This window comes from Chrysemys picta, chromosome 9, assembly GCF_011386835.1.
Source record: "Chrysemys picta bellii isolate R12L10 chromosome 9, ASM1138683v2, whole genome shotgun sequence".
Lineage (NCBI taxonomy): Eukaryota > Metazoa > Chordata > Testudines > Emydidae > Chrysemys > Chrysemys picta.
The window spans coordinates 55059927-55085099 of NC_088799.1; the positions used below are offsets into that span (position 1 = coordinate 55059927).

Here is a 25173-nt window from a genome sequence, read left to right on the forward strand (position 1 = left end):
GGCTGATCTCAGCTGGGAGCTATAGGGCCAAAGATACGGTCAGGATGCCCACTAAGAGCTGCCTGTTAGACATCTAGTGGAGCTTAGCAAATTATTACTACTGCCATGAATTTACCAACTGTGCCAAGATTACCCCACATACATACAACTATGAGCAAGTGAGGGGCAAATACCTATAATCCAGGATCAGGAACATCACTGCCATAATCCTGCCATTTACACCCCCGAGATCCACCAGAATTCAATCTTCCATTTCCACAGCTGACTGCACCCACAAATCACATACCTAGATCGAAGAGGACTAAGCTGCAGGTGTAATAATTTGCACCTGCAAAGTTGTAGGCCTGTGTTTGAAAATAGGCTATAAATTGTCTTGCTATATAGAGTAAGAAGAACAGAGATTTTAAACTGCCCCACTGGCAGAAAGTGATAGAAAGCTCAGATGGTCTACCAAATCTAGATGCTGCTTACACTTTCTTCTTCCTGCATGTAGCTCTAACATCCACAAGCATGGACTATAAATGAAATAACAGAAGCAATCTAAAGTAGAGTGGAAAAGCCATCAACAGAGCATTAGAAAGTTAAGGCTTTTCAAGGGTTCCACCAGCTGGACTGGGATGGGAGATAGTTCTAAGCACTGCAGCATGGGAGGGACTGGCAGGTAGGCCCCTTATATATGTATACTCAGTCTGAACTTTCAGAGCCATGAGGAAGACTGTGTGGCTTTGGCCGCTACTGATCTCTGCTTTCTGGATGGTCAGAGCTTGTGCAATGATGGACAATACTGGGAGGAGGAATTGCAGTCCTTTACCATTTCATTACAATCATAAAGTGAGCAAAGCAACTTTGAAAATTGTTATTCAGTCTGTCAGTGTCTAAAGTGCAGTTATGAGACACAGATACAGTCGATACAATAGGATATACACCTGTTTCTCAGCAGCACGAAGCACTCAGGAACTAGCTGGCAGTGTCTTGTAAGGGTTCAGAATCCCTTTGGGGTCCAACATGGCTTTGACCTGCTGCATCAGAAGGACTGCCTCCTGTGGCTTACTGTATTGAATGTAATGCTTCTTCTTGAAGCCCAGTCCATGCTCTGCACTGATACTGCCATTATACTGTGCAGTCCACTCATACACAAATGGCTCAATGGCATTCAGCAGGGAATGGCTGTAGGACTCAGCTGTGATGTTCAAGTGCAGGTTTCCATCTCCTGGAAGAAAGCATAACAGAGCTGGGTCTGAGATGGTTCTGATAGAGAAACGGAGTGACCCTGCTATGGAAATTTATCATTGGCTCTGCTGTGTAACAAAACAGCAGAGTCTATGTTATGTCCTGAGAGCAGCTGTCTATTAGGATTCTACAAACAGTGGTTCCTCTCTTCAGACAGTTATGTGCTTGAATAACTCAGAAAGTTTCCTAGCTCTTGTGCCATCTCTAAGAAGTACAGTCCATCAGAAAGCCCTCACAATGTAGACTAAAATAACTTTCCATTTCCTGATTTTGTGCTTTTAGAACTTCAGCTATAATATTTCTTGTGGCAAAGATTTATCTAAAGTTACTTCATTAGGACTGTGACATTTTAATTTACCCATACCGCATTATTCAATCTCTTCCAATTATATTTTTGCAACCATTTAAATGTAACTCATTAACAGAGTCAAGATAAATCTAAAGTTTTTAGTGATTCATGTTCACTTTGGAAGAAAAGAACTCTCCCAAAAGGGACATGAACTCTTGACATTAATAAGTCGAATTAAAAATAATAATCCTATTTGTTATATCACAGAATCATAGAATATTAGGGTTGGAAGAGACCTCAGGAGGTCATCTAGTCTAATCCCCTCCTCAAAGCAGGACCAACACCAACTAAATCATCAATATAGTCAAATGTATACAAAAGACAACCTTTATTAGGCAACCTCCTGTTTAAAGACACTGCTCTGAAATAGCTTCAAACAGAGAGTGCTTATCACTGCTCCACTTCTAATGACAGCTCAGCTCTGTTAAGCAATCCATTTGTATGTCTCCGGAGTCGCTGAAGTCAAGTTTCACTACATACATTTCAGGTTTCAGAGTAGCAGCCATGTTAGTCTGTATCCGCAAAAAGAACAGGAGTACTTGTGGCACCTTAGAGACTAACAAATTTATTAGAGCATAAGCTTTTGTGGGCTACTGCCCACTTCTTCGGATGCATATAGAGTGGAACATATATTGAGGAGATATATATACACACACATACAGAGAGAGCATGAACAGGTGGGAGTTGTCTTACCAACTCTGAAAGGCCAATTAAGAGAAAAAATTTTTTGAAGTGATAATAAAGCTAGCACAGTACAGACAGTTTGATAAGAAGTGTGAGAATACTTACAAGGGGAGATAGATTCAATGTTTGTAATGGCTCAGCCATTCCCAATCCTTATTCAATCCTGAGTTGATTGTATCTAGTTTGCATATCAATTCCAGCTCAGCAGTCTCTCGTTGGAGTCTGGTTTTGAAGTTTTTCTGTTGTAAGATAGCCACCCGCAGGTCTGTCATTGAATGGCCAGACAGGTTAAAGTGTTCTCCCACTGGTTTTTGAGTATTATGATTCCTGATGTCAGATTTGTGTCCTTTAATTCTTTTGCGTAGAGACTGTCCGGTTTGGCCAATGTACATGGCAGAGGGGCATTGCTGGCAATTGATATGCAAACTAGATACAATCAACTCAGGATTGAATAAGGACTGGGAATGGCTGAGCCATTACAAACATTGAATCTATCTCCCCTTGTAAGTATTCTCACACTTCTTATCAAACTGTCTGTACTGGGCTAGCTTGATTATCACTTCAAAAAAAAATTTTCTCTTACTTAATTGGCCTCTCAGAGTTGGTAAGACAACTCCCACCTGTTCATGCTCTCTGTATGTGTGTATATATATCTCCTCAATATATGTTCCACTCTATATGCATCCGAAGAAGTGGGCAGTAGCCCACAAAAGCTTATGCTCTAATAAATTTGTTAGTCTCTAAGGTGCCACAAGTACTCCTGTTCTTTTTACATAAATTTCAAAATATCCCTTTGCAAATTCCAAAGCCTTTTTTTCTCAATTGCATTATTTTAATCACTTTTTTCTGATTGTTAATGGCTTGGCCATAATTGGTTTACAAATATTGCTACTCCCTCTAACGAGGACAGTGGTTCCTACCAAACATTTACATTTATTATTTGACTATGCAGATCAAACGTATTGCCCAATTAAATCTACCCAAAACACTGGATAAAGAGCTACAAGGCAACATCTCTTTGAATAACTTCTTATACTGTGCTACAGATTGTTAATGTTATTAAATCAATTTTTCAATTAGCATAGGGATCATGTCAGAAATTAGTGGATTCCAACAAATCCTCACAGCTCCGACTAGAGCTATAGCTCTGTCAGCCAATACCATCTAGTTTCCGTTTCTTAGAAGCTAAGCTACAAAAGGAAATCTGTAATGTTCCCCAACTCACCTAGATGGCCATAGCCAACCACATTCTTGGCAGTCTTGCCCAGTCGAGCCCTGGTATCAATCACAAGGTCATACAGTCTCTCCACAGGGAGTGAGAGGTCATATTTGTAAACACAGCCATCATGAGTTAGGGCCTCCGTGATCCGCTCCCTCAGAGACCACAACATCTGTGGTTCATTGGATCAAACAGGATAAAGTGGAGAGAGAAAATTAAAATGAACCAAATACATCAGATTTCACTCTTCATGGAGTTTGAGGACGGGGGGGAGGGGCAGGGAACTGTTATCCAACTATATGAGCTACTGTGATGGCCTTATGTCCTCCCTCTGCATATGTATTATCTTACAGCTCTCGGAAACATCCATTTATATTTGTTTGGAAAAATGGCACCATCATATGGTGGAACTATGCATGAGGTCTCTAAATTCAGCAATTTCAGATAAAGCAGTAGTGGTTAAAATAACTGACTTGCTCAGTACCCTGCTACTGCAGTCTTTGGTTCCCACGCACCTCAGTCCTGCCTTACCAGCACCCTGCTATCTCAGCCCCATACAAACCATCTCAGCCTTGACCCACAGCAGCCTCTGGCTCTAAATACGGGGCTCTCATCCAACTTTGAGTGTGTTTAGTTCCTGTCTCAGAGAAAGGAGAAAACATATCATTTCATTTTCCTGGATATTTTAGAATGGTTAATTTTCTTTCTAGAGTCAATACTCAGATCTCCTACCAGTGCATTGGCTGCAAGGGAAGGGGAAGATTATGGAAGCATCTCCCCATAAACATCCACAAAGCCACCTCACTGTCCTCTTTAAAACTCTCCACTGCCAACAAGGCAACAAAAAAATCATAGTGGTCAGGCAACTGGTGTGCAATGACCACTGCTTATCACACTGACCAGGAGTGTCTCATTGTTTCCTTGAAAAACAACAACTCTCCTTTTGGTTTGCTGTATCTATCTGTTGTCTCTTGTCTTGTATTTAAATTGTAAACTCCTTGGGATGGCGGCATCTCTGTTATGTGCTGATACAGTGCTTGGCACAATAGGGCCCTAATACAGGACCCTAGGGGTTCCTGTAATGTAAATAATAATCATCTCAGCTCCATGCTAGTACCCAAAATTTGCTTCCCATACGTGAGTGCAACATGCTGCTGAGACTGAGAGACAGGTGGTCCAGTCCAACACAAGATCTTCCACTATACACACCATTGTAACATATTCCAAGGAAGTGAGAGTCAGGGTGTAGTCCAGCACTGCAAATCTTCCCACTTCTACAGAGGAATAGGGTTATTCTAGCTCCATCACCTGTCAGCCTCTCTCTATTGTTTTGTTTTAAATCATGAGTGATGTGGAGAAAGTGGATAAGGAAAAGTTATTTACTTATTCCCATAATAGAAGAACTAGGGGTCACCAAATGAAATTAATAGGCAGCAGGTTTAAAACAAATAAAAGGAAGTTCTTCTTCACGCAGCGCAGTCAACTTGTGGAACTCCTTACCTGAGTAGGTTGTGAAGGCTAGGACTATAACAGCATTTAAAAGAGAACTGGATAAATTCATGGTGGTTAAGTCCATTAATGGCTATTAGCCAGGATGGGTAAGGAATGGTGTCCCTAGCCTCTGTTTGTCAGAGGGTGGAGAAGGATGGCAGGAGAGAGATAACTTGATCATTGCCTGTTAGGTTCACTCCCTCTGGGGCACCTGGCATTGGCCACTGTCGGTAGACAGGATACCGGGCTAGATGGACCTTGGGTCTGACCTGGTACGGCCGTTCTTATGTTCTTATGTTATGTTCTCATGTTTTGCTGGCTAAGAAAATGAGGAATTTCTCTACTACTTTGTGCTCAAGCAAAATTGCATGTCTAGAGAAAGAAAATTCAGCACCTCCTCATTAACATCATAAGGGAGGGCCATAAGGAAAATGTTGGTAGAACATTTGAAAACAGACAAAAAAAATATTGGCATATGTTTCACCATATAAACAAGCTACAACTTTTCCTCCTGATGTCAGGTAACTTGAGAACTCCTAAGCCACAGAACAAACTGTTTAACCATTCATCAATGTAAAGTACAAACCCAAATAGAGAATTATTCCGTGAGTGTTTGTGTTGGAGGGGGAATCACCTTTATTTTCTTATCCTCTGTGGCCACAGTCCCATCGGTCACCAAACCAGAGGCCATGACATGTTCCAAGAAGTTGTTCAGCTTTTCTTCATCATGGGCAGAATTGGAGCCTGATGTTTCAATTAAAATATAAAAGGGGCTTCCTGGAAATGAGAGGGGACAGAACAAGAGAACAGTCAGTAGTAGAAAATAAGGATTTAATTCAGACAATTAAAAGGTCATCTTGAGAAGTCACTGGGTTAAAAATAAAGCAACATTCTCTACAGTGACTCCTTTTGTATAAGGTAGAGGGCTGAGATAACTTATCTTCCCAACCTTCAAAATCCTTTCACCATTCCCTATAGGAATTCTGCTGGCCAAGGCAGGACTGAAATAGCTGGGAATGCCTCCAGAGCTGGGATATGTGGGAAGACTCCCTCATGAACAGCCGCTCTGCACTCTGCATTGGCTAGAGTGCAGAGAGCTCTAGACAGAGCACAATGGATGTGATGTACTCGAGAGTTGGAAATTCTGCAAATATTTTTGATCTTGTCAAAGTATCTGCTTTGTGTTTAAGAGTGAATGTTTCAGAGTGATACTTTCCATCTGTATGGAAATAAACTCTGCTACAAGGCATGCAGCTTATCTTCTGCTTCCTTCAAGTTAACCAATGTAAATAAAGTCCAAAATTCTGGAAATTGCCCTTTCCTGCTGCATTTCACATAGATTCCCTCTGAGGAATCCCTTTCTGCTACTCTATAGCCTTGATGCTACATCAGATGCTCTATGCACTGCCCTTGTTTTAATCACTCTTTATTGTAGCAGCTGCTGTTGAGATGGGCCCAATAACTTAAAATAACACTCCCCCCAAAATAACAGAAAAAATTATGTTTCATGTAATGTTTGTTTGAATGTCTCAGGGTGACTAAGCTGGGGAGACAGGGAAGTTTGCTCAGTGATAAATTATGTTACAATGTTATTGGAATTTATTCAGTCTATTTATTAGGTTGCTGTCTCCTTCCTACTCCAAGGGACCAGACAATGTCCCTATGAAAAGCTGTCTTTTTGCTATCTCTGGAGAGACCCCCTTAATAACTGAACATGTAGGCTGAACACTTCTCTTGACCTAGGCAGGAGACTAGCTGCTCCATGGTAGGGTTGGAGTGCAGTGGTGGAACAGTGTGGGGAAGTCCAGGCTTCAGTGAACCTGGATACTGGACTCCCCTCTCACCTATGGAGAGACCTTTATTTAGATCAGCTAAATATTTATCCCAGCATTCCCTACCTCCTCCCAAAAGAAATCCCCAGAAGATATTAGGTCTTTTTCCACAGCACAATAAAACATCTAGATACCTGGGTTCATAGCACAGCCTTATACTCCAGATCACCTGTCTATACACAGTACATTAATTCTAGTACCTGTCACTGGTTTGGACAGTTTGAGGTGGTTCTCAACCAATTTCATGCACTTGTCATCCATGAATTCGTATGCAGACAGGATCTCTCCCAGCATGCCTTTGCAGGTAGTGAAAGTTCCAAGAACCTGCGAGAAACTCTGACAACCTTTCCACAGACAACAAATAGCACAGAGAAAATTAAAACTGCTAACATACTGAAAAATACTACCTGGCTCAAAATAGTTTGTCCAGGGTCCAGTAAATAATAATTAATGATGTGTGCTACACAGAACACTGTTAGAAATGTTTTTGATGATAAATGTTTAGCGTAGACCATGCAGGTGCAACTCTTACCTGACTGGTCTTTTTCATGCCAATGATTTTTAGAAAACAGGATACCTTGGATCCTATCAAGATGTTTAGGGCACCGTGTCCCTATTCCCCACTTATCTGTCTGGGCCAGAAGGGTGGTGAGGCAAAATATAACCAGTACAGCTAAGCACTGGGTCCCTTCCCTTCTCCACTTCTACCTACCCTTTTTCTACCTGTGAATGACATTTTGCCTGCCAGAGCTAAGCCAAAGCTCAAATGGCATGGTGACAGGAATACCACAGATAAGAGAGTTTTGCTAAATCCCAGTGACCACAAGTATTTTAATACATACCACCAAACTCTCTCAAACATTTTGTTATTAGAAATAAAATCAAGTTGGTGGTTTACAGCAGTTTACTGACTTGTGCCTTCGCTCTCAATTCTCATTCTTTCCCCGGCTTCTTCTGTCACTGGTTTCAGCAGTCAAGTTATTAAAAACCAGCTCCCAGGATCACAGGGCAGCTTCATCTCCAATAATATACCCCAAATCAGTCTCTTGGTCCTCTGATACTGTATGAACACCATTGTATATTGTTTCTGGTTACCAACACCACTGCTGGAGAATGAGAGAGGGACAGAGCCTACCTAAGAAGACCAGATTCACAGACTTGGGTTTCCGTGGACAGAGGATAGAGACAGCAGTAATAATCCCCAAAGTCCCCTCTGATCCAATGAAAAGCTGCTTCAAATCATAGCCAGTATTATCCTTCCGCAGAGAAGCCAAGCAGTTCAGAATGGAGCCATCAGCCAGGACCTGGCAGAGGACAAAGAAACAATACTGATAAACCCTTCATTTCCAATTACGCAAATACACACAGGTGATGAGCTGGTGTGAAGAGACAAGATGATAAGAAGCTGCAGCAAACCTCTCAAGAGAGCCCTGCACGGATACATCCGATCCACAAAAATGGTCCATGGAATTTGCAGGGCTCTATCTTTCAATGCTGCAACGTGGTTATATTCTTTTTTCCTTCTCTAATTGTTGTCCCTCCCCACACTTTTTCCCTATCACTTCTTCCACATAGCCTTGGACAGGGAGAGCTTTCTCCCATCTACATGGTGCCCATTTTGCTCCACCAAATTCCTCTTCCTTAGTGGTACATGCTCTGCTCATGTGTCGCATGAAAAGCAAGGAACAGTTACACTAATAAGAACAGATTGTTTTTCATACCAATCAGTGATCTTTCTCCAATGGACATGATCAGTCATTGTACATAGTTTTTAGCTTAGGACAGCTGATGCAACCAATGAAAGTAAAGTGCCAATTTTGAAACAGTGAGGGTAATTAATCATCAGAAGTAGGAAGTTCTCCATCATTTGAGCCCTTAAACGAAGATTGGATGGGTTTCTAACAGATATGCTCTAGTTAAAGATTGCCTTGACTTCTTAGACACATTAGAGATGAAAAAGACTACCTGGGTCATGTAATCCTTTCCCTCGCCAATACTGTTCTTTATAATAAACATACTAGTGAATTTTTCAGTCTATCTTTAAATGTTCCAAACACCAGGACTTCCAGAAGTAAGCAGACTATTTTACAGCCTAATAAAACTACAAGACATTCAGACAAGACTTTTCTGTGTTTTAACTGAACTTCACTAATAGGCTGGTAGCACCACCTATTTTGACAAACCTTAATGGTTTGTGCTGACATTTTCCATGCACGGTGTCTGCCTCAGCCCTATATCATAGAATCATAGAAGATTAGGGTTAGAAGAGACCTCAGGAGGTCATCTAGTCCAACCCCCTGCTAAAAGCAGGACCAACACCAACTAAATCATCCCAACCAGGGCTTTGTCAAGCTGGGCCTTAAAAACCTCTAAAGATGGAGATTTCACCCCTTCCCTAGGTAACCCATTCCAGTGCTTCACCACTCTCCTAGTGAAATAGTTTTTCCTAATATCCAACCTAGACCTCCCCCACTGAAACCTGAGACCATTGCTTCTTGTTCTGTCATCTGCCACCACTGAGAACAGCCTAGCTCCATCCTCTTTGGAATCCCCCTTCAGGTAGTTGAAGGCTGTTATCAAATCCCTCCTCACTCTTCTCTTCTGCAGACTAAATAACTCCAGTTCCCTCAGCCTCTCGTCATAAGTCATGTGCCCCAGCCCCGTAATCATTTTCGCTGCCCTCCGCTGGATTCTCTCCAATTTGTCCACATCCTTTCTGTAACTGGGGGCCCAAAATTGGACGTAATACTTGGACTGAACTGGCAGAAGTGATGGTCCCAGGTTAAGGGATTTCTAGCCTGTGTATGAAAACCTGGGAAACTGAAGCCGCTAAGCAAAGGCAGCTTGTGCCTTAAGAATCTGCCAGCCTGTTTATCACTTAGGGTGAGAATTTGCCAATTCATATCCTACCTATCTAGTATGTTAAACTCAGCTTGCGTTTTTGTTTATTTAGTAGGTAATCTGCTTTGATCTGTTTGCTATCACTTAAAATCTATCTTTTGTAGTTAATAAACTTTTTTTATGTTTTAATCCAAAACAGAGTGCATTTGACTAAGGTGTCTGGGAAAAATCTCAGCTTGGTTACCACAAATGTGCATGGTGCTCTTCACACTGAGGGAGAGACGGACTGGGCATTAAACCCATATACTGGCCAGATTTGACCAGGGCAGGATGGTACTGTTCTGGGGTACAAAGCTGGGAAGCTGGTGGTTCGAGAGCCTCTGCTCTCCTGCTCTTGCATCGCTAGCTAATTTTTCCATGTTGTCTGTCCTGGGCTCGCTTGGAAGCTACGGAAGGCAACAATTCCCCACCGTTTTTCGGCCATCGTGAACTGAGCCGCACAGCTTCTGCTGCTTTTTCTATGTTGTCGGTCCTGGGCTCCCGTGGAAGCTACAGACGGCAACAATTCCCCACCATTTTTCGGCCATCATGAACTGAGCCGCACTGCTTCCACCGCAAACTCTGCTCTCCCGCTCTTGCAGCTCTAGCGAGCTTCCCGACTCCGTGAAAGTTACAGAAGACAACCATTTACCGCCTTTTATCAGCCATCTTGAACTGAACAGCTCTCCTACGTTTCGCGCACTTTTTCCAGGATTACCCGTGCAGGCGCCATAGCGCGGCAAGCATAGAACCCATTCAGATCTCCGCTGCAGTTTTGACCATTGTAAATACCTCGCGCATTATCCAGCAGTATGTGCAGTACCTGCAAACCGGGCGAGGAAGCGACGACAGTGCGATTACTATACTGATAAGGACATGGACACAGACGTTCCTAGAAGCATGGCATGTGGCGATTGGGAGATCATGGTGGCACTGGGCCAGGTTCGTGCCGTGGAACGCCAATTCTGGGCCTGGGAAACAAGCACAGACTGGTGGGACCGCATAATGTTGCAGGTCTGGGATGATTCCCAGTGGCTGCGAAACTTTTGAATGCGTAGGGCCACTTTCATGGACCTTTGTGACTTGCTGTCCCCTGCCCTGAAGTGTAAAGACACCAAAATGAGAGCAGCCCTCACAGTTGAGAAGCAAGTGGCCATAGCACTGTGGAAGCTTGCAACGCCCGACAGCTACCGGTCAGTCGGGAATCAGTTTGGAGTGGGCAAAACTACTGTGGGGCTGCTGTGCTGCAAGTAGCCAACACAATCATTGACTAGCTGCTATCAAGGGTAGTGACTTTGGGAAATGTGCAGACCATTGTGGATGGCTTTAATGCACTGGGGTTCCCTAACTGCGGCGGGGCGATAGACGGAACGCATATCCCTATCTTGGCCCCGGCACAACGGGGCGGCCAGTACATAAACCACAAGGGGTACTTTTCCATGGTTCTGCAAGCACTGGTGGATCATAAGAGACGTTTCACTGACATCAATGTGGGATGGCCGGGAAAGGTGAATGACGCTCGCATCTTCAGGAACTCTGGTCTGTTTGAACAACTTACCTCCCAGACCAGAAAATTAGTGTTGGGGATGTTGAAATGCCTATAGTTATCCTCAGGGACCCAGCCTACCCCTTAATGCCATGACTCATGAAGCCATACACAGGCATCCTCGACAGTAGTAAGGAGCAATTCAACTATAGACTGAGCAAGTGCAGAATGGTGGTAGAATGTGCTTCTGGACGTTTGAAAGCGCACTGGTGCAGTTTACTGACTTGGTTAGATCTCAGCACAACCAATATTCCAATTGTAATTGCTGCTTGTTGTGTGCTCCATAATATCTGTGAGAGTAAGGAGGAGACGTTTATGGTGGGGTGGGAGGTTGAGGCAACTTGCCTGGCAGCCAATTTCGTACAGCCAGACAACAGGGCGATTAGAAGAGTGCAGCAGGGCGCGCTGCGCATCAGAGAAGCTTTGAAAGCCAGCTTCATGACTGGTCAGGGTACGGCGTGACAGCTGTGTTTATTTCTCTTGAAGTTACCCGCCCCCTATATATATGAAAGAAAATAAAGTCAAAATTGTTTAAAAACTGTTCTTTATTATTTGTTGCACAACACATTGAGAGAAATCAGAAGGTAGACCGGGGAGGGGGGGAGGGCGGTATTGGGTTGGGGGGTGGAGGAGGAGGGAAGGACAAGTCCAGAAACCAAATCAAAAGTTCGCATATGCCAGCTTTCTGCTGCTTGGGTGATCCTCTGGGTTGAGTGTGTGGGTCCCCGTAGCCTCCCCCCTTGTGTTCTTGGGCATCTGGGTGAGGAGGCTATGGAACTTGGGGAGGAGGGAGGGAGGTTATACAGGGGCTGCAGTGGCAGTCTGTGGTCTTGCTGGCTTTCCCGCATTAGATCTACCATACAGCGGAGCATGTCAGTTTGTTCCCCCATGAGCTTGACCATAGCGTCCTGCCTGCTCTTATTGCGCGCGTCCCTCCTCTTTTCGTGTTCCTGTAATGCCTTATGGGACTCTGCAATTGTTTGCCTCCACACATTCAGCTGGGCCCTATCAGTGCGAGAGGACTGCATGAGCTTGGCGAACATGTTGTCCCGAGTTCATTTTTTCCGCCTTCTAATCTGGACCAGCCACTGGGATGGAGTAGATAGGGGCCGCGTTGAAACATTTGCACCTGCGGGAGAAGAAAAAGGGAGGGTAGTATTTTAAAAGATACATTTCAGAGAACAAAGGGGACACTTTGGTGTGAGTAAGCCATCACACATCGCCGGGCAACAGAATTCAGCTTGCAAGCAGCCTAGGGGCACGTGGGGTTCTGCTTCTTCTACATTCATTTCAATGCTTTCAAACTGCTGGGCCCCCTTTCCCATAGCAAGCAATGCCTGGTGGGTTTGCCATATAAAAGGAGGGCCTGCGGGCTCTCTGGGATGATCACAAACACCCCCCTCTCCCCCCCCCCGTACCCACTGCGTGGCTCCGATGAGGCTCTGAGCAGGGATGAGCCCTTTAAACTAAACGCGAACATCCCAGCGCGGTTGGGTTTCCCCCCCGCCCCCCACCACGTGGCTCCGATCAGGCTCTCACTCACCAGAAGTACCTGCTCCAGGGTCATGGTCCGGGAGCCCACCTTGAGAGTGGGGGAAGGCTATTGACTCCAGCGTTAAGAATAGTTCCTGGCTAGGGGGGAAAACGCATTCCCCACTTGCCACCTGCACACTGTCCTCCTCCTCTTCGTCCTCCAATTACTCTTCCTCCTCGCTCCGTGCAACTCCGCCCTTGCAGGTGTCCACGGACAGTGATGGGGTAGTGGTGGCGTCACCCCCCATAATTGCATGCAGCTCACGGTAGAAGCGGAATGTATGGGGCGGTGACCCAGAGTGCCTGTTCGCCTCCCTGGCTTTTTGGTACACTTGCCTGAGCTCCTTGATTTTTGTATGACACTGCTCTGTGTCCCTGGAGTAGCCTCTTTCCGTCATGGCCCTGGAGACTTTAGCATATGTATTTGCATTCCTTTTTTTTGGAACGTAGTTCTGCTATAACAGACTCGTCTCCCCAACATGCAATGAGATCCAGTACCTCCCGTTCGGACCAGGCTGGAGCTCGTTTACAAATCCGGGACTGCATGATCTCTTGTGATGATGGACTCTGTATGGTTGCCTGTGATGGTGGACTGTGCTGACAGTCACCTGTGCTGACAGTCACCTGTGCTGATGGTGACCAAACAGGAAATGAAATTCAAAAGTTCCCAGGGCTTTTCCTGCCCACCTTGCTAGTGCATCAGAGTTGAGAGTGTTGTCCAGAGCGGTCACAAAGGAGCATTCTGGGATAGCTCCCAGAGGCCAATAACGTTGAATTGCGTCCACAATACCTTTAACCCGGGATTGCAATCTCTATTTAAGCGCTACTCCACTTGCTGAGGTGGAGTACAGAAATCGGATTAAAGAGCCCTTTAAATCGAAAAAAATTGTTTGGTCATGTGGACGGAATCTTTTTTTTTTCCGAATTAACTCGGCTAATTCCGAAATAACAGACTAGTGTAGACCAGGCCTAAATCTGACACACCCATTACTTCTTGTCCTCCTTTCAGTGGACATGGGGAATTGATCACAGTCCCCTTTATAACAGCTCTTCACATACTGGAAGACTTATCAGGTCCCCCTCTCAACCTCTTCTTCTCAAGACTAAACATCCCAGTTTTTTTAACCTTTTCTCATAGTCTGGGTTATCTAAACCTTTTATCATTTTTGTTGCTCTCCTCTGGACCAGTGTTCTCTCTAATTTTTTAGATCCATGTGAAGAATGAATTTTGTTATGTGCACCAATATGGAGGTGAAGTGTGGTGGGGGTGGGGTTTGGAATGTGGGAGGCGGCTCAGGGCTGGGACAGAGGGTGAGGATTCTGGCTGGGGGTGAGGGCTCTGGGGTGGGGCCAGGGATGAGGGGGTTGGGGTGCAGGAAGGGGCTCAGGGCTAGGGCAGAGGGTTGGGGTGTGAGGGCTCTGGCAGGGGGTGCAGGCTCTGGGGTGCGGCTGGGGATGAGGGGTTCGGGAGGGGAGCTCAGAGCTGGGGCAGAGGGTTGGGTGCAGGGGCTGATGGCTCCGGTTAGGGATGAAGGTTCTGGGATGGGGCTGGGGATGAGGAGTTTGGGGTTCAGACTGCCCTGGGGCTGCAGCGGGGAGAGAGGACTCCCCCCAGCCCTCTCTTCCCACCGCAGCTCAGGGCCAGGTGAGAGGCACCTCACCACGGCTGTGGCAGCTCTGGCAGGCTTGGGCCGGGGGAGGGGCTCTTCTGCCTGGCAGCTCTGGGCTGGGCCGGGGGAGGGGCTCCTCTCCCTAGCAGCTCCGGCATTCCTGGGCTGGGCCGGGGAGGGACTCCTCAGTGGCAGTTCTGGCAGGCCTGGGCTGGGCGAAGGGCTCCTCTCCTCGGCAGCTCCGGCGGACCTGGGCTGGGCCGGGGGAAGGGCTCCTCTTCCCGGTCGCGGCAGTTCCAGAGGGCCTGGGCTGGGGGAGGGGCTCTTCTCCTCGGCAGCTCCGGCAGGCCTGGACTGGGGGAGGGGCACCTCTCCCCGCCTATACAGCCCTTGATAGCCTGCAGCGCAGCCACGCAGCTTACAGGGAACTTAGCTCTGAACTCTCTCAATTTGTCCACATCTCTCTTAAAGTGTGAGCCTACAACTGGACACACAGTACTCCAGCTGAGGCCTCACCAGTGCTGAATAGAGCAGGACAACTATTTCCCCTGTCTTACATACCACACTCCTGTTAATACACCCTAGAATTACATTAGCCTTTTTCACAACTGCATCACACTGTTAACTCGTATGCAATTAGTGATCCACTGTAACCCCTGATTCTATTCAGCAGTACTACCACCTAGCTAGTTATGCCCTATTTTGTAGTTGTGCATTTGATTTTTCCTTCCTAAGTGTAATACTTTGTACTTCTCTTTATTAAACTTCATCTTGTTCATTTCTGACCAATTCTCTAATTTGTCAAGGTTAATTTGAATTTTAATTCCACCCTTCAAAGTGCTTGCAACCCCTCCCAGCTTGGTGTCATGATGTACATTTCTAGAACAACAGGAATATAAAAACAGGATGGCAGCAGGATACAGGATGGAAAATAGTTCAGATACAGAAAGCAGCTACAAGACACTCATCTTACCACTTCCAGTCCCAGAACTGTCCCTCGAAGAGAGCCGTACCTCAACAGCCTCAGGCCGCCTGCATTTGTTGCCACATTACCACCAATGTGGCAGCTGCCCTTGGCTCCAAGGTCAAGTGGCATGATGAAGTCCAGCTCCTCAAGATACTGGTTCAGGTTCTCTAAAATACAGCCAGCCTGGCAAACAAGGATTCCTGAAACACAAGAATCAAGCTACAATTTGAAACAAAGAAATGGTCTCCTAAAGATGCAGGACAACTGTAAGCAACTAGGACCTTCCCTTTCTCCAAAACTTCTACCGTGATGGTACAATTCAAATCCAAAACAACTCTTCTCATGGCTCTATCTCCCTCCTACTGAAGTCTACGGGAGTTTTGACACTGACTTCAGGAGGAGAAAGCCCTGGATTGGTATCTGGAAAACAGGGGTACCAAATATTTTTCTCCCTTTAATTTTCCCTTACCTCAACTTTTTAAGAACCTAAATGTTCAAATCAACCAAAGGTTTTCTCATTCCCCAAGTCCAACCACATATGCATACTTTTCCCATTTCTCTCCTCCACAAATGCCAGTGCAGACTGGTCATAAACCTGGCAGATCCTTTCTTCAATACCACTGTAATTTATGTCCTACCCTTTACTATCAGATCCAGATAGTATCCCATCTGGATTTCTTAAACAGATACTGGAATGAGTGCAGGTACTCCTCTCCCTTCCCCCAGTCTCCATGTACTATCAGAAACAACATCAGAAGAATCCTGTATTCAGGAAGCCCCTGCTGCCTCCTCGTGGTGCTGTTGGTCTGAATCCCTGCTGATGCTATACTAAGCACCTCTCAGAAGGAGGGCAGCTTTCAGAGGATTAAAAGATGAGCCCTTTTACATTAGAAGAAATATATTTACCAGACACACTGTTGAAGCTGATGACCTGGTTCATTAGAGCTGTGGAGATAATAATCTCATCAAAGACAGGAACGCTGCCCCCCACAAGGCCAGTGTTACCTCCCTGGGGGTTTACTGCCAACTTCCTTTTGTTACAATACCTGAAAGGGAACACATTGTTCAACAGTCACACTGCTCAGAGCCATGCCCCACTTCCCTTCTTCATGCCTCTGGGAGATTTGTTCTCACATGCACACATGCAGTTGGATGAATCGGTTGTCCTCATTAAAGCTAATTGTTTCAGTCCTAAAAGCTGAATTTGAGATGAATGGCTGGTTTCAGATAGAGAGTGAGAAAGCACAAATCCTGCTGATGCCAACAGGCCTTGGATAAAGGAATATAAATGTAGGACCATCCCTCTTTTTGCAGTTTCAGTTGTACAATGCAATATTTTTACTCCAAACAGAAACTAATTGTTCACGTGACTGCCTTTGTTAGCACATCTTTATCATGCTGCTGTGTGTTCTTTTCATTTCATTGCATGGGATTTTGGTTTCTTTGGTTTTGCTGGGGTTCCTGGGTCCCTCAGCGCAGTGGTGTGTGGGAGCTCCAGGGTCCCCCTGCCTGTGGGACTGGGCAGCAGCAAGAAGTTCCCCCGCTGCCGGGCAACTGCAGCGTCTGTCAGCCACCCGCCACCCGCTGGGCAGCTGCGGGGAGTTCCCCCGCCGTGCGAAATGGTTGGGCAGATGCGGGGTCCCCCCACCAGGGTGAGGGCTGGGAGCTGTGGGGGCGGGGGTGGCTGGGAGCTCCAGCCTCAGGTTAGAAAATGTCACAAAGATCTATGGAAGTCACGGAATCCGTGATTTCTGTGAACTCAATGTAGCCTTATTTATAGAGAACTGTGGGTGCATTCAGGGAATCTTACAGAACAAGTAAAAAGACAGGTTTCTGCCTCACAGAGTTTACAATCGAATTCCAAAACTGCAGTCTAAGTTAATTCCCTGCTTAGACCTCATACACATGCACAGGGTGGAGGATTAAGGAAGGACTAAGAACAGAAGGCCAATTCAGGCTCTTAGAGGGAATACAGGATACTATCAGGAACAGCTGTTTACTAGCAAGGGGCCTTCAAGAAGGTAAAGTGCCACAATCAGTTCTTACAGAGCTGGGATGCATCTCAGGGTAAGTACTATCTAGTTATGTGAAAATATTTTTAGTTTCTCTTGTTGTAACTAATGCACTTTAAAAATCTCCTCTAAAACCTTTTAGAACTAGGAAAATATGCTATTCTTTTGTTGCTGAACCAAGAGACATCCTGAATCCTGCAAGTTCCAGTTGTATTAAGTGTACAAAGGTGCAGTGTACTAGGAAATATTTCATAAATGCAGACCTTGATGGTAGAAGGTTTTAGGATCACTTCACACTTTGTTGTAAAACACCTGGTATTGGGTTCATACACTGTTGTAAAATGTGATCAACCTCTAATTGACTGAACCACCAAGTGGTGAGCCTTTGTACTGCTGCTAAATTAGGGCTCGATTCTACACCCAGTGACACCGAGGGGAGTATTGTCATTGACTTCAATGGATACAGGATCAGACCTTCAGGTTCAGGAGCTCTTTGAAGCTGGGATCAGGCCCAAGGTTTCTCTCATAGGATTTATTTTGAATCTCTTATTTTATTTTCCTTTTGTTCTCCTAATCTCCTTTTTCCCCTTTGGCTATTTTTCTCCTTCAGCCTGAGCCTGTTGTGACCTTCTGAGGGTTGTTCCTTTCTGCTACTGGCACTGTTTCCAATTAGGTCAGTTCAGTGGAGCAGAGAAATCACTAATGATGAGACGTCGCCCCCTACACACACCCCCACACACTACTACTTAGGATTTTCTAATCAGGGCCACAGGTGTGTGGATCTGAGGAGCCAGATGTTTCCCATTTGGCATTTATAACATTTGTTAGTTGTTCTCAGTGATCACATTGCTAGTTAGGAACCCATTACTTTCCCTAACCATCTGAAAGCTCTCTTGGTCTAGCTTCCATAGTTAGACTGGATTTTGCTCATTCATGCACATTACCTGGTTTCTTGATTAAATCTGGTAGCAATGTCAAATGATATAATGAGAAAGTTGTTAGAGTAGAGCAAAGACAGAATTCAGAGATAGCAAAATAGAAGCACTAAGTAGCAAAGATCAGTTAAAAAGATGTAAATTACCTGAGAATCTCAGATACCTCTGCTGCTGTCCGTGGCCTCAGTAACATCTTACTGCAGCCTGCAATTAAAGCAAGGTATGGTAAAATCAATCTGAAGCAAAGATTGTGGCCAAAAAGAAAAACCCAACACTTTTGGTATTTCTGACACTAGTGGCAACAGAATATGCCAGGGTCATCTGCACCATGAGCTTCAATTATGAGGTGAGGTTACTTGTTCCCTGATCTAGCAGTACAGGGAAAATCATGGAAGAAACACGTTCCTGCAATGCTCCAATAGTAACCAAACTCAGTGATCAGAAATGACATTGATGGGCTGCAAAGGGAGCTGTGTCCCATAACAACAGGAATAATACTGGCTCTTATATAGTGCTTTTTATCTATAGCTCTCCAAGCACTTTACTAAAAAGGTAAGTATCATTATTCTCATTTTACAATTAGTCAGAGTATGTTGCTATGGTGAGGACATGAGATGGTCAGAAAATAAGAGAGATTAAATGGCAATAGTTTTGACAAATACCAGCTCTCATGTGATTGGAATTTTCCCCACAGAACTTGGATAACTGGCCAGATGTAATAATGGGTGACTTTCACCTCTCCAGGAAGTACTGCACACATAGTCTACCAGAAAAAGCAGGGTACCAAACTAGGTAAATCGTTGGTAGGGCCCTACCAAATTCACGGCCATCAAAAACGCATCACGGGCCGTGAAATCTGGTCTCCTTCCATGAAATCTGGTCTTGTGTGTGCTTTTACCCTATACTATACAGATTTCACGGGGGGGAGACCAGTGTTTCTCAAATTGGGGGTCCTGACCCAAAAGGGAGTTGCTGGGGGTTGGAAGATTATTTTAGGGGGAGGGGGTCACAGTATTGCCACCCTTACTTCTGTGCTGCCTTCAGAGCTGGGTGGCCGCAGAGTGGCAGCTGTTGGCTGGGTGCCCTACCAGCAGCAGTGCAGAAGTAAGAGTGACAATACCATACCATGCCACCCTTCTGCGCTGCAGCCTTCAGAGCTGGGAGGCCAGAGAGTGGCGGCTGCTGACTGAGGGTTCAGCGCTGCAGGCAGCAGAGCAGAAGAAGGGTGGCCATACCATACCATGCCATCCTTACTTCTGCGCTGCTGCTGATGGCAGCTCTGCCTTCAGAGTTGGGATCCCGGCCAGCAGCCGCCACTCTCCAGCTGCCCAGCTCTGAAGGCAGCGCTGCCACCAGCAGCAGCACAGAAGTAAGGGTAGCAATACCGCAACACCCCCTACAATAATCTTGCAATACCACCCCTCCAACTCCTTTTTGGGTCAGGATGCCTACAATTACAACACCGTTAAATTTTAGATTAAAATAGCTGAAATCATGAAACTTATGATTTTAAAAATCCTATGACCGTGAAATTGACCAAAATGGATCGTGAATTTGCTAGGGCCCTAATCATTGGTCTACTCCACAGAGACAAATTTTAAATTTCCTAAATTAGCTCTGCTCAGTCGGGCATTCTGCTTCACTGGCTTGGCATTGGCAACCATGGAAAACGTATGCCATTTTCCATGCTAAGAGAATAAATAAGTGGAGAGAAGAAAACTCCAATAACAATCACCTTCTCAAAAATAAGTCAGCTGTGTTGAAGACTGAAGAATCATACCCTACTGTAAGGTATTTTAACACCTTGTTCTAAATACTCACTGGGTCAGTGAGTTTAATGATGATACAAGGCAAGTACTTTATAGAGCTCTCACAAATCTACAGGCACTCTTGCATTTTTAGACTAATTTTCAGGGACAGCATCCAATAGCTCCATCTTTAGGATAATCAAAGAAAGATTTGACTATTTGAAGATTTCAAATGAACACTCCTATTTTTAAGGTAGATATCATACTCTAAAAGAATCAATTAAAACATAATTGACCGCTTAGTGTATGAATTTCACTATAAAATGAACCATTTCAAAAGCAAGGTAAAACTTTGGGTATATGTAAACAAAAACATAATTTAACAGTTAATCAAAAGAGCTGATTGGGAAATATTTTCTGTTCCAATGAAAAATTCTGACAAAAATGAGAGTTTTGACCAAAAAAATAGGAAAGTATTTTTTGAATGAAAAATTTCCACCAGCTCTAATAACCAAACTTGATTTTGTAGGATTTGTATAAATAAGCAGCAGCACAAACTTGGCACCAGAGTTGATGTTTTTGCCTGCAGATTTTTCATACTGCTAATCATGGTGAAAAGGGGGTAGGGTGTGTCAAAACGTTAAAACACCTACCTCGGACTGACTGCAGCCAGTCCACATTAAACGGTCTCAATTCATCTGGGTCTGTGATGACTCTACCAGGTATAAGGTGCTCAAAAAAAGTTAAATCACTATCAGAAACATGAGAGAAGGGCAGCCTCTGCACACCATACCGCTCACTAGTCAGCATCACTTCCTTGGGGCTGATGGAGGTTGTAGAGAGAGCTCCCTTGCCCAGTAGACTGGTGCCTGATAAGATGGGTGGCCTGGACACTGGTATCCTGTATAGCTCTGCTGGTTTCTTCTGCTTAAGTGTCCACTGAGCAGTAGCACTGGTCCACACTGCCAAGGGTCTCTTATGGCCGTTCATCTGCCATCTTGGTAGGGTCCAACAGCACCAAACCAAACGAAGGTGGACGAGAGAGTAAACTGTCATGGTTGCCCTGAAATGCAAAAAGAGAATTAACACCCAGTTTTGATTCTTCCTGCTGCTCTCCAGGTCCTGTATGCATAAAAAACTAGATTTTTCAACTAACTGACTTGCTACTGTTCTTTATGGAGGCAGAACTATAGGGAAAACCTAGCTCCTGTAGGGAGTAAAAGGTCGTTCGTATTTGCAGATAGGAGAGTTTCAGGATCATCATTATATTATTGTACACAATCAACCCATCTCTTACCTACGAAAATCCAGACTGAAGTAGGATCATATACGGGAAGCAGAGGGAAACCAAAGCTTCTAGTATTACTGAAAATTCCTGATGAAATATACATGATATATCATGTCTTTCATTGAGAACTGCATGTATTATAATGTGCTGTAAAGGTCCTTCAAAACTGTTTTCACTGAAGGATAAAGCTTCATATTTAATACACCTACTCATGTGCTGCTTCCTGAGAACATACGCCCTCAGCCCTTACGCTGCACATGACATGACTGGTCTTTTTCACAAATTCTACCCATAGCTCAAGCCTGCTTTTCCCCTGCATCTTGCCCTTGAGAAGGTACTCATATATAAACTCCTAAAGCCTGATTCTCCACTCCAAGGCACAATGCAGTTGAGAATCAGACCCCTGTCTGTGTGTTTCCCATGACACTGGGTACATTTGCAAGAATCTATAAACTGGGATACTTATTAATCTGTAAGAATCCAAAGAACACATATCTGATCAATCAACACCATTTGGGGGCTGTCTGGGTAGAAATTACAATTCAGGTACTCCCCCCCCCACACACACACACACAACAAGGAGCAGATGTTAACTACTCCAGTGACCAGTGAAAGGGTGTGGAAGAACTAAAGACTTAGTGCAAACTGATAAGTCAAACAAAGAAATCCTCTCTGCTTTCATTACCATTTTTTACGATAATAGTATTAAACACTGATTAAAATGTCAACCATCATCTTTCTTTGTACAATCAGCAAGTTTCAATAATATACTGGAGTGCTGGATGTGATGTGAATAAACCAGTGAAAGTGCTTGGATGCTCAGTGGAATAAGTAGATAGAATTATTGACTATATCCAATCAGTTTCAGAAGCAAGATAAAACTTTGGTTATATATAAACAAAATTATTGCCTAGCTATCTGCCCCTTCTAGATCAAATAATAGGGCTTTTATAGGGAAACAGGACACATCAAGAGTATACTCATTTGTCCGTGGCATTTATTGTTGACAAGTTTGCATTCCTCCTCCCACTTCCAACATATAGCTAAATGCCCACAAGCCAATGTCAAAACGCAGCATTTACAAGGGGTCTGGCTCCACTGCCCACAGAAAACTTGTGAGAAAACAAAGTTCCTATGTTGATTCAGGCCCAATCAGCATGTACCACTGCCAATTATTGCCACATTATGCCCATATGGTTATGCTGATAAAAGAACCCCCCAAAAAGTGAATGGTAATAGACACTGAATTGGACAGCAGGACAAAAATGTGTGTGGCACGTAACAGAATAAAATTAACAAGTTTGCTACTTTTTAAAACAAGGTTTAAACAGTTATATATATATATAAAAACCTGACCCATTTTCTATTCTACTTACTTTGGTGTGAATAAGAACCTGCTACTCCAGTAACTTTGTTACCAACCCCAAAGCATCTGTCTGCTCAGATGCTCAGCCTTTCACACAGGACACGCGAGGGGATTTTGGAAAAGCTGAGCTTTCCCGTTGGGATCCGTATGTTCAGAGGCAGCTGTTTCAGTATGTGCCCAGCTATCACTGGGAATCTCTTTTGTATGTGTGTTTGGAGAGATGGCAACATGGAGCATACAGCTGAGAAACATTTCCACGCTAAGAATCTCACCTTTTTATTAAATGGTCACACGGGATACATCCTTATTTCCTACAGTGGAGTCCTGCCATAGGTAGATACTCATTGCACTGGTCTACCATCTGGCAGGGGCATGGCATCAAGCATGCAGCTTGGCGTGCCAAGACAGGTCTGTTTGTGTGTGCTGTGGGGGACTGTGTGTCGTGGGCAGCATTCCCAGCCAACCGGAGTGGACCATGACTATCACACTGCACACTGCCAGGACATTGGGAGGCAGAGGGAGCATTGCACACTGCCTTAGCCGGGGGTGGGGTGGGGGGAACGCACACTGCTAAGACATGGGCGGGGGGGAAGCACTGCACACTGCCTCACCGGCAGGGGACGATGACGACCACTGCCAAGACATTGGGGGGGATGGGGGACATTGATCACTGCCTCAGCGGGGGGGGGGGGGGGGGGGAAGCACGCTACACACTGCCAGGGCGTTGGGGGCCACACTGCAAGGGTGACGGGGTGGGCCAGCAGCTGCTGCCCGCCCGGGGCTGTAGTACGTCGCCCGCCCTTAGTGCTCGCGCGACGCCTGCCACTCGTTATATTACCGAGCCCGGGACTGCGGCCGCCTCGCCTCGCCCGCCACGTCACACAAAGGCGCCCCCAGCCGCTTTGCGTCCAGCCGACCAGAAACCGGGCGTCTCCCGCGCGAAGTCCTCTGAGAACATCCCTCCCCCCAGGCCGCCTCGTTAGAGTGGGAATCACGGGGCGGAGCCAGGAGTCAGAGCGAAGGGGGTGAGGCCCGGAGCGGTGACGCAAAGTGCTACAAATGCGCAGAACTGCTCCAGCGCACCCCCTCCCCCAGGCATATACCGGGTGTCGGTAGGTGGGTGAAGGGGCGGAGGGTGGGTTAGACCACCCCATCCAAGGTGCTACCTGATATCTTGGGGTCCTACTGGTGCCACCCATTCTACCAGCCCGGGCTTCCTCCCCTGTCCTGCTGATGCAGCCCTCAAGTCTCTTCTGGTGCACACACACAGATAGGGCCATACCCAGCTGCAGGCACAGACGGAAGTCATCTCTGTGTGAGAGGAGGAGGGTGCAACATGGGAGCCCCTCCTGATTCATACTGAGAATGTAGGGCAATTGGCTAGTTATCTTAGGTGCATGTACACGAATGCAAGAAGCCTAGGAAACAAGCAGGAAGAATTGGAAGTCCTGGCACAGTCAAAGAACTATGATGTGATTAGAATAACAGCCCTGGTGTCAGAGTAGCAGCCGTGTTAGTCTGTATCCGCAAAAAGAAGAACAGGAGTACTTGTGGCACCTTAGAGACTAACAAATTTATTAGAGCATAAGCTTTCGTGGGCTACAGCCCACTTCTTCGGATGCATATAGAATGGAACATAGATTGAGGAGATATATATACACACATACAGAGAGCATAAACAGGTGGGAGTTGTCTTACCAACTCTGAGAGGCCAATTAATTAAGAGAAAAAAAACTTTTGAAGTGATAATCAAGATAGCCCAGTACAGACAGTTTGATAAGAAGTGTGAGCATACTTGCAAGGGGAGATAGATTCAATGTTTGTAATGACTCAGCCATTCCCAGTCCTTATTCAAACCGGAGTTGATTGTGTCTAGTTTGCATATCAATTCCAGCTCAGCAGTCTCTCGTTGGAGTCTGTTTTTGAAGTTTTTCTGTTGTAATATAGCCACCCGCAGGTCTGTCACTGAATGACCAGACAGGTTAAAGTGTTCTCCCACTGGTTTTTGAGTATTTTGCTTCCTGATGTCAGATTTGTGTCCATTAATTCTTTTGCGTAGAGACTGTCCAGTTTGGCCAATGTACATGGCAGAGGGGCATTGCTGGCACATGATGGCATATATCACATTGGTAGATGTGCAGGTGAACAAGCCCTTGATGGTAAGGCTGATGTGATTAGGTCCTATGATGATGTCACTTGAATAGATATGTGGACAGAGTTGGCATCGGGGTTTGTTACAAGGATAGGTTCCTGGGTTAGTGGTTTTATGTCCGGATTTCCCCGGACATGTCCGGCTTTTCAGTCTATAAATAGCCGTCTGGGGGGGATTTTTAAAAATCTAAAAATGTCCGGGATTTCCCCCTGGTCGGCTATTTATAGATAGAAAAGCGGCGGCCAAGCACCGCTGGGCACCCAAAGCCCCTTCCCGGCTCCCCCCATCCCCTGCAGCCTTACCACGCTGTCCGGCCCCGCAGCTGTCTTCC

General features: G+C 45.4%; 1 protein-coding gene and 1 long non-coding RNA gene across 7 annotated transcripts; both read right to left on the reverse strand.

The window, feature by feature from the left end:
- Window positions 1–785: 785 nt before the first annotated feature.
- D2HGDH (D-2-hydroxyglutarate dehydrogenase) lies at window positions 786–24014 on the reverse strand. 6 transcript variants are annotated; one of them, XM_005295756.4, is made up of 10 exons: window positions 23857–24014; window positions 20690–21099; window positions 18435–18492; window positions 16248–16387; window positions 15348–15541; window positions 7941–8109; window positions 7006–7149; window positions 5608–5750; window positions 3489–3654; window positions 786–1210 (listed from the first exon to the last, which is right to left on the reverse strand). In XM_005295756.4, the coding sequence occupies exons 1-10, from the start codon at window positions 23997–23999 to the stop codon at window positions 951–953; spliced, it is 1827 nt and encodes a 608-aa protein (XP_005295813.3). In that variant the 5' UTR covers window positions 24000–24014; the 3' UTR covers window positions 786–950. The 6 variants fall into 6 exon arrangements, with proteins under 6 accessions (XP_005295813.3, XP_005295814.1, XP_065413207.1 ...); XM_005295757.5 differs by lacking the exon at window positions 23857–24014 and adding an exon at window positions 23529–23724; XM_065557135.1 differs by lacking the exon at window positions 23857–24014 and adding an exon at window positions 23529–23690 and having other exon boundaries at window positions 20830–21099.
- Window positions 11759–13551, reverse strand: LOC135973518 (uncharacterized). Its single transcript, XR_010590397.1, has 2 exons — window positions 12775–13551; window positions 11759–12360 (listed from the first exon to the last, which is right to left on the reverse strand). It is a non-coding gene; the product is annotated as an uncharacterized LOC135973518 (long non-coding RNA).
- Window positions 24015–25173: the final 1159 nt, after the last annotated feature.

Excerpts from the sequence above, each read along its gene's own strand:
- D2HGDH (XM_005295756.4), bottom strand. The coding sequence starts at position 23,999 with ATGACTTCCGTCTGTGCCTGCAGCTGGGTATGGCCCTATCTGTGTGTG. Across the intron at positions 15,542-16,247 it reads CAGCTTCAACAGTGTGTCTG|GAATCCTTGTTTGCCAGGCT; the intron begins GTAAATATATTT and ends CTTGTGTTTCAG. Across the intron at positions 5,751-7,005 it reads ACTGTCCAAACCAGTGACAG|GAAGCCCCTTTTATATTTTA; the intron begins GTACTAGAATTA and ends TCTCATTTCCAG.